At 37.8% G+C, this 9,589-nt stretch overlaps 1 protein-coding gene across 6 annotated transcripts in view; it reads left to right on the top strand.

The window, feature by feature from the left end:
- Nucleotides 1-990: 990 nt before the first annotated feature.
- LOC134647781 (protein abrupt) overlaps nt 991-9,589 on the top strand; it is a 28,847-nt gene continuing 20,248 nt past the window's right edge. For 5 of the 6 annotated variants that reach the window (XM_063502088.1, XM_063502086.1, XM_063502090.1 and 2 more), the window contains exons 1-2: nt 991-1,124; nt 2,033-2,308. In XM_063502088.1, the coding sequence (XP_063358158.1) occupies nt 2,293-2,308 (16 nt within the window). In that variant the 5' untranslated portion in view covers nt 991-1,124; nt 2,033-2,292. Of the gene's footprint in view, nt 1,125-1,175; nt 1,408-2,032; nt 2,309-9,589 lie in introns of those variants that run through there. The other variant, XM_063502087.1, reaches the window with a different exon arrangement.

The raw sequence follows: 9,589 nt of genomic DNA, 5'->3' as shown, positions 1-9,589 counted from the left end.
AGAACTTAAGACTTTCTTACTCTAGATGGCTGCGCAAGATAGACGGTTTGTTCTGACACCTCGATGAAAAGATTTAATATCAAATGTTAGACACCGATCGTCGTAAAATGTGAAATAGTTTGACGCAAATAATGCACTAACTATAAATTAGGTAGGTACATACAGAAAACAAGTGGATAATTAGGTAGGTACTTATAGCTTTTGTATCTCAATACTTTTAATTTGATTACCTACTTTATTGTTGTTAATTATTTATTTTTATATATCAGTGCACAATAAATAAAGCTCTACCAGATTAACCATCGTAACAAACAAATAAATAGGTATTTAAATATTTTTCTTTAAGGAATTCCACAAAATACACGAACTGTGCATTGGTTGGCTAAGTGCTAATTAAGTTATACAACCTATTTTTGAAACGAATAATTATGTTTATTTTTACCAGCTATAATTAATTTAATACCTACTTATTAAACATATAACAGCAAAAATAAGTTAATTCAATTACAAAATAATACCATTTTTTTTACTACAATTTTACATAACAAGCACCTAAAATACTACTTATTGCAAATTATTGTACCTACTTACAACTAATTTTACCATGTTATTGAATATATCTTTATTTAGGTGTATACGAGATATTTTTGTCCCATGTCTTATGGATATTACGATCGGCCGCCGACATGGACACTCCAACATCGAATCGACGACAGCTAGCCGACAGACTATTCGCAAATATTAAAACTGACTCGCGCTAATACTTAATTCAAATAGGGAAAGGAAACATATCGCGTACCTATTAGTTACCCGATGTTCAAAAATAAGATCGATAAATTAAACACGGGTGTAATTTTAAAGTGTAATGTTGTTCGCAAGGAGTGCGTTGTCCCAGCGCGACCGTCCGGTCCGGCGTGGTCCGGTGCCGGACGCCGGACGGACCGTGGGCGGGCGGTGGGCGGTGCAGGCTGCACGCCCCGGCTGCCCCGCACCCCGCGCGCTGTTTATTCTCAGCCCGCCCGGCGGGGCGACAGTCGCCCGTGGCCCGCCGACACCGCCGCACGCGCGCCCGCGACGCACGCGACACACAGAGTGCATTCGACACCGGACATTACAAAATAAACGTAATTGTGCTTTATTACAACACCGTATTACTTTAGATTCAGAATTTAGTTGTATGTGAGACGGGTGCAGGGGTGCGTGGAAATGCATTTCCCGGGTGCAAGGCGCAGGCGGGCGGCGCGCGGGGAGAGGGTGCATGCGATGATGGACATCGTATTGATTTCTATCTGCCCGCGCCTCCCCTATTGTACTGCACGTATCGATCGCTGCACCGGACTTGATTCACGAGTGTGTCCCCGCTGTCCCCTAATGTGTTGATCGCCTTACGTCACGGATGCAGTTGCCGTGAGTTATTCTGAACGCGTAATTGTGGAAATAATAATTACTTATTAATCGCTTGTCGTATTGGATTTAATTGTGTTATAGATTTGCCTATTAAAAATGATTTAACTTGATATCGGACAATTGGTTACATGTTATTTGTTTTGTCAATTAAGGCAGTTTTAAAAACATCTTAATACGCAATTTACAGTTCAAGTTATAAAGCTATTTTTCCGTTAAGAATAATTTCATTTTTTTTTTGTTCTAAAAATATACACCTGGGATAAAATAAAATACGTACTTACTTACCTACTTAGAAATAATTAATAAATTTCTACTTTCAATTATTTTAAGTCATAAAAAAAATAAAAAAATCTTAATAAAGTTGATTGAAATTCGCTCGTCCGAGTGCAATATTCAGCCCCGCGTCGTAGCTCGGACACGCGGACAGACGTAATCCCGCACCCGGGAAATGCCGGAAAGCCACCCCTACACCCGGACACATCATAGTTTTCGTCGTCGATGCATACGAATTACAAAAACACTAGTTTATTCAGTTGTTTATAAAGTTTTCATATTCATTTTTTTATTGCTAAATCATCGAAAACGAAAACTATTCAGCCAGTGCTAAACGGTAAAACTTTTTCAGCATCAAACAAAACAAAACAGGATCGCTATTTACGAAAACTCAAGCTTTAAAATTCGAATTTTGAAATTGGAACGCGCACACGGAGCGCCGAAGCGTTTGGAGAAGACTCGTAGAAAAGAAGTGGCCAGATTTGTTTGGAGCCAGGGGTTAAGGAAGGTGTGAAAGTGGCGGCGTTGCTGGCGCGCGCGGAATGCGCGGGAGTGGAGTTTAGCGCGCGAGCCCGCCCCGACCCCGCCGTGCCGCCCTCCGAACTGCCGGCCATGGCGACCGAGACTGGTGAGTTACTTTTGCTAAGATAAATGCACGTTATTTCTTAAATTAATGGAACACGCATATACAACATGGTATGAATATGAACCGTGTCAGTAATCAATAATATTTTAATAGGTATTAGTAACAAAAACAATAGAATCAACAAAGCAGTCACGGACCATTGATTCTTCATAATCAATCTCAATTTTAGCCCTATTTTATTATTGAATTAAAACACATCTTTCAGTAATTCAATAATTTGACATTTATTTTTACTACTGTTTTAGGTTTACGTTTAACAATAATGCATGTATTCTAAAAACTATACCTATTAGTTCCTATAGTTATTAATAATCTTTTAAATTACTTACATTTGTCACAAAACTAAACATTTCATAGATTGCAAAAATATTTTGGTCCTCATTTATGTAGGTAATTGCCGGTTCGCCTAATTAGATCGTTTTTCTTCTAAAATTGGTAACTATAATTACCTACTGACTAACCATCACTAAAAACTGTAGGTATCTTTCCTCCATAGTGCAGATACCGGAAGTGCTACGAGCACTCCGTAGCGCCGGGAAAGAGCTTCCGGTAAAGGCCGCGCTACACGCGAGCTTTTACTGCGGAAATTAAACTTACCAAGGAAATTATATTATAAAGCTGTTACCACACATTACCAGAACAAATCCTCATATTATTATATTGCAAAAAATGTTGTTACATTCGCAGTCGATTTGCATTAATGAATTATTTCAAAAATTGATTTTATTATGTAGTACTTACTTACGTCAAATAGAAGGTAACAATGATCTTCTAAACATGGAAATGAAATACGCATTGAATAAAATGATGTATTTTTCGTTTTACATGTGATAACAATAGCTACCTTAAAAAGTAAACATTAAAAAAGTAAGTAAAAGTAACTATTGTCACATACTTACTGGAATTGTCATTAAGTAGCTCGAGTTTGACTCTATCTGATACAATACAGTATGTAGAAAATATAGTTACCTACATAGAAAATATCGTCTTATCTAGGTATCTGTAACTTAGGTAGTTACGTAGTTGAAATTAGAATCGTGTTCCCGTTGCCCACTGTTCGTCCTCGCACTTCCGCTGCCGACTGTACTAGGAGCCCTTAATCACGCAGACAAATGCAATATTTATGCAGCCCCGAAACAAACGCAAAAAACGTTGCTTATTCAAATGACGAGCGAACAACCCCGCAATTGTTTACTAACAGAATGTATACGTTGGTCATACGCGCGGCGGGCGCGGGACATGAGTTCGTTGATATTCACCCCCCAAAAGGGGGTTCCCTCCCTGCAGGATCAACCCCCCTCCCCCGGGGGATCGCCACGGCTCTCGTTTAATGACGTTTCTGTCTTTTATTCCACTTTTATACGGTGTGATTTTGTTTTTCGGGAGCATTTTCACTTTTGCGGGAAACTTGTTGTTTTTGTGTTTCGTGGCGACAGTCAAAAGTTGAGTGGCGTTGAGAATGTTAAATAACTATATTTTTTTGTACCTATAAGCGAGAGAGATAACTAGGTACCTACTGCTACTAATGTATACTAGGAGCTATTAAGTAAGTTTTTATTTTTTGTGTGGTAGGCTAATCGGTATTTAACGTATGCGGCATTGAGCAAAAATCATAATTGTAAAGTTTCAAAGCATACGTCGTTTTAGTTACGTAGGTAGGTACTAGGTACCTACTTATGTTTCTACATCAAATAAGACAATGTGAAAATAGTAAACGTATAAATTTGAATACATACAGTTATCTTAGCTACAATATTACCATGTGAAAAAACAGTTTATTGATTTTTTCTTGAAGTGAAAACTTCTTTAGCGGCGCTGGGCACTTTTTGAGGTGGGGAAAAAATGATAAAATCGAGACAGCGTAAGGTGATCACGTGACCGTAAGGGGCGTAAGGCGATTACGTGACCGTAAGCCCCGTAAGGTGGCCACTCATAATTGAAATGGCATTTAAATCAATAAAGAAAAAGACTCTACCTATGTTCAAATAATTTGACGTTGTCATGGCAGTATGTAAATAAACATGTCAATGAAAAAGTGTGATCTTATTTGAGAATGATAATAATATACCTATAATAAATAAATAGAATACCTCCGCTAAACGTATGTATCGTGTTACCGGGCGTCGGTAACATAGTGAGGTGAGTTTTCACTTCTAATCGGCACTCCCGGAGTGCAACCGATGTTGGTTGTTTTTTTAATATATATAATCATTTATTTACAAACAAGATATATACAGTGGTATTACTAAAATCAATTAAAAACTAGCTTAAATCTAAAATAAGCCCTTGAAGCATTGTACCAAGGATGCTGGCGACATTTCCTCGCTGTATCGCAATGCTGATACGTTGTGCGAGGTAGCCGCCAGCTCTTCGGTCAACGTTAACCAGACGCTTCACGATTTCTGCGAACAACTTATGCGCTGATTTATTTTGCGCGGTGGCAATAATATTTACAGTAGAGAATAGTACATATGGTACTACTTTACCGTCAGACAGTGCGATAATTAACACAATACGTGCCTATGTCGAAAATGTAAAGGGCCATATGTAGGTCCTACTGTAAAACAACACACGTGCGGAAAGGTAATTCGATTCGAATTTCCTACTTTTCGTACTTGTATCGTAATGTACATCGTGCACGGTCCCAATTACGGATGTAAACATATTCCGGCGCTTACATTTAATTACAATGGTATTGTTAAACCACTATACTTAATTTGATTGTGCGACGTTAATATCTATTATCCGAAATGGTAAAAAAAACAAGGACATATCCTACCGCCAACGGATTCACAATGTTCTTACAATCCTATATGCTCACAGCAACGTTAACATACCTAGTAATAGTTGCGCATACGTTTCCACAACACAAAGAAATCAATTCGCAATTTGAAAACCAAATGCGTTCAGCAAGCAACACTGTAATGAATACGCGCCAAAATAAAACGGCAAGCGGCGAATTTCAATTTCAACGCGGTGTCGATGTCGGTCCGGTCGTTTACCTGTGTAGGATACAGGGACACACTGGTCATCTATTCAGGCCGTTTGTCATCTAAGTCTTAGAGACGTGTATAAAAACAGACGCTACATAATATATATATCCGCGTCGCTTTTTCAAGTGTAGAGTCTTTAAAAAACATTAGAATAAAATACAATATTTATTAGGCACCGATCAGCTGTCATAGAAAATGACATGTCGGACGCCTCGGCCCGGGCACGGCCCGGTCTAGCGTGAGTCGTCCTTAATTGTTTTCCATCTTATTTTCTCTGAAACATTCGTATTTGTCATGCTACTTCAGTCAACCTCAGTAGTTTTTGTACCGAGCGAGACTGACTGAAATAGCAAGACACGTTCATACGTTTCCGTGAATCAAATCAAACTCTTACTTGTTAAATAATCTTATTTTGATCTGTTGAAACAGATTTTTAACGCAATACAACAAATTTTACTTAGCAAGTAATCAAATCGATCGCGTCAGTTTGGCAAACCGTGAATGTATAAATTGTCCGCACGTCTATCTGACTGGCCCTTCACCCGCGGACGTGCCCCCCCCCCTCCCCCCTCCCCCCACTCCCTCTAATTACTCATCGCGACAAACCCGCGTCGCCGACAACTGAGCACTTGCCACTTCGTTACAGTCGCCGTTTGATTAGCGGGGTAAATAAACCGATTTTATCGGGACTACGGTTTAAATTATATTATAGAGTCCGCCGTATTACATTACGGCTAGCCGTTTTCAAAAACAGGGGCGTTTTGAAATGCGGCGGTTCGACGATTAGCCGGATTGTCATTGCGATACGTTCTTCAATAAGGCGGCCTACGTTTAGCCGCATCGTACTACTGACCAGTTCTTTCGGTCGCCTACGTAACCGGAGTTTGACAATGTTTGCAATTTAATTTATTTTAGCCATGGTCCCACCGCACTACATGTATTTCTTTTCCAAAACATTTCCTTCACAACTTAAATAGACGGAGCCCCGCTTTGCGGGGATCCTATTTCTGGGCGGTTTGCCCTTCGGGCAGCTGAAGCTACCTAACGAACCTAACCTACTTACCTACCTACGCTTTTTTCCCCAAAGTGTAATGTTTTCACGGACGTCTCACTAAATCAATAGGTAGGTAGGTTAGGTTCGTTAGGTAGCTTCAGATGCCCGAAGGGCAAATCGCTCAGAAATAGGAGCCCCGCGAAGCGGGGCTCCGTCTAGTTAAGTTGCGAAGTAAATGTTTTTTGAAAAGAAACAGTCCGACGAACTCTAGATTTGATGGACGGACACCCCCGCGTTCTTCATAGTTTGTTGTTGTTATGTCAGGCAGCGCCACGAGTGTTAAAAATTGGAACTAAAAACTGTCAAAGCGGCGGCTAATGACTCGCTGTATTACATTACGGCTAGCCGTGTTGAAGAACGTATGGCGCCGAATACATTCCGGCGGATTCTCATTCAGCCGCATTCAATCCGGCTAATCGTTAAACCGCCGCATTTCAAAACGCCTCTGTTTTTGAAAACGGCTAACCGTAATGTAATACGGCGGATTATACGATCCGACTGCGACAGATATACTACCTACGTACTTAGATTGGTAGGAAACCAAGAAGAACTTACATTGTCTAAGTTCAACTTATATTGTTTTATAATGTTAAATAAGTCAAATACACAGTTTTTCACCACATCAGCGTAAAAACTGATAAGAAAGTTGCATTTTATTCACATGTGAGGCAAAGTAGTCAAATGCAAATGTATGCTAGTAGATTTGACTTTCAAATGATGACTTTGAATGATACATATTACTTACTTGGTCAAGCAGATCTTGTCAGTAGAAAAAAAGGCGGCAAATTTAAAAAATGTAGGCGCAAAGGGATATCTTCCCATAGAAATTTGAATTTCGCGCCTTTTTTTACTGACAAGATTTGCTTGACCAGCTATAATTAATAACGTTAATTTTGGATTGATTTTGTTTGATATTTAAAAGTGAGTAGGTAGGTATTTTCCTTGTGTTGGTGGTGAAAATGGCATTTCGTCAATTACCTATACCTAAAGTCTATTTTTTTATTCCGTAGACTGAAATGACAGTTAATAGTATGAACATGAAATGTCATTTCATACTATTAACTGTCATTTCAGTCTACCGAATAAAAAAATAGACTTTAGGTTTGCCCTAGCTATGTATTCATTGACATCTCCTTTTTTGTGTGTGACATGATTTATTTGTTAATCATATTTTTTTTCTGTTTTAATTTTAAGTAGACGATCATTTAGTGAAAGCATTTTGTTCTCTATCTATTGGCACTTGGAAAAGCAAGTCGATCTCGTGATAGTGGACGGACGACCGGTTCTCCATACAAATGTAGTCCCCATTTTCCTCTCCGGGTATTGACATGCATTACGGAAAATTTTACACAATTAAATAGGTACGTAACTGACTCAAATCTTTTGTGAACAGCTAATTAATTTCAATGCCTAAATCTGTGCAGTGAGCAATCCGTAAGTCCGTATGGGTCAGCCACGTTTTCTGTGGGGTCAGCTTTAGCCATGGGCCGGTGAGATCAAAGGACCCCCGCGGTACTTGTACTTAATATACAGTCGCTCTAAACTATTTAACCGATTTCAAGTGGGCAAACACGACCGAATGGAAAATTTGGGGCTCCATGCTATAGTGACCAGTGTGGCCACTGGTTTTATTCTGTGACTATTTATATCTGTTGCCGTTATGATGGGTCGTGTTTGATTATATTCCGGTCTATTACTTAGTAATTATGAACATTTTAATACATAATTTAAATATATAACACTGTTGCCTTATATAGATACTGACAAACAACACACTGCCTACTTAGTTAAAAATGGAATTGAAAGTTTTAATCATTTATAGCGGCGAACGAAGTCGTGGGCATAGGGATACTGTATTTTCATTTTTTTAGGTCTACTTATAATAAAGATATTTTAAATGAAAATAATGATTTTTTTTAATAGGCACTTATAGATTATTACAATACTTATTAATTAGTGTTTGCGCTTCTAAAATGGAATAAGTAAGTACGTAACGTACGCCTTAGATTTTTTGTTTTATTGATTTATAAATTAATAATTATAAATAAAATTAAATAATTTTGAAACTAATCAGGCGAAATAAATCAATACGTACCTTATCAATCATATAATCATAGCCATACCTATATTGTCTGTTAAAATTGAGGTGACAGTGACACAATTTCCTTTACAATAAAAGCTTAAGTTTTCCTGCTTCATGTCCGTTGTTTACTACTTACTCGGCTCAATTAGTGCGGTTTTACGTGACACGCGAGTAGTAACAGCAGTTCTTATATAACCATTAGTGAGCATTTCTCAAAAGTTTTGTACATTTGTCTTTTGCCTTTGTCCGCTTTAGTTTTAGGCCTGAAATTAATTCTGAGATAGTTTAATATTTACTTTGACTAACGAAACTGAAACAATACTTTGTTTTCTTGAAGATAAAATAACTTCCTTATCCAAAACGCATTACATTAATTTTTAAAAAATATTTTTAGATATTGGGTAGATTTCATTTGTATGAAAACCCCTATGTCCCATTTTAAATTAGCTGACTTCATCATCAATTTTTTATAACTTGATGAAACCTTTTGTTCACAATTTTTTGTATATTTGATACAGTTTTAACACCCCCTGTCACTGATTAAAATAACCGACTTGGTTTCACATTACATCTCAAAACTTTTTTGTAGTAGAAGCGTTGCGAGACTTGCATTTTTTTACATGTAATGTTTTTGATGGGATTTAATTTTGTCCTGAATTATTTTCCTTTTTTTATTCCAGTTTTTGTTACCATATTTTCGTATATAAAAAGGATTTTTTCCCTAAATTTACTTAGTAGAACTTTTAATGGAAGCTGGTAAAACTAGCACCGTCATTTAGTTTGTTTTGTCAGTTATTTAAATCGAGCTATCATCGACCGACGCATGTGGCTAGTGATCGACCGAAATTAAATTCCAGTTTTGTTACCGAAAAACTCGGGGAAGTACCGTTATTTGTTTTGTATTGCTTGAATTTTATACTTAAGCCTTTTTGTGAGACTCATACAATCAAACTATTTAATGAGATTAGTAATTATAGTGCGTCAAGCAAATCTTGTCAGTAGCAATGTACTGCAAATTAAAGTAGGGTAACACTCAAAGAGCAGAATTGCGCTAAGAAAAGCAGCAATGTATAGCCTGACCAGTAATATATGATAATTGTCAAGAGGGCGCTGTTATTCTCATGTATAGGGTG

The sequence above is a fragment of the Cydia amplana genome, chromosome 5 (genome assembly GCF_948474715.1).
Source record: "Cydia amplana chromosome 5, ilCydAmpl1.1, whole genome shotgun sequence".
NCBI classification, from domain to species: Eukaryota; Metazoa; Arthropoda; class Insecta; order Lepidoptera; family Tortricidae; genus Cydia; species Cydia amplana.
The sequence above is the reverse complement of the archived record's forward strand: the minus strand, read 5'-3'. Positions and strand labels throughout refer to the sequence as shown.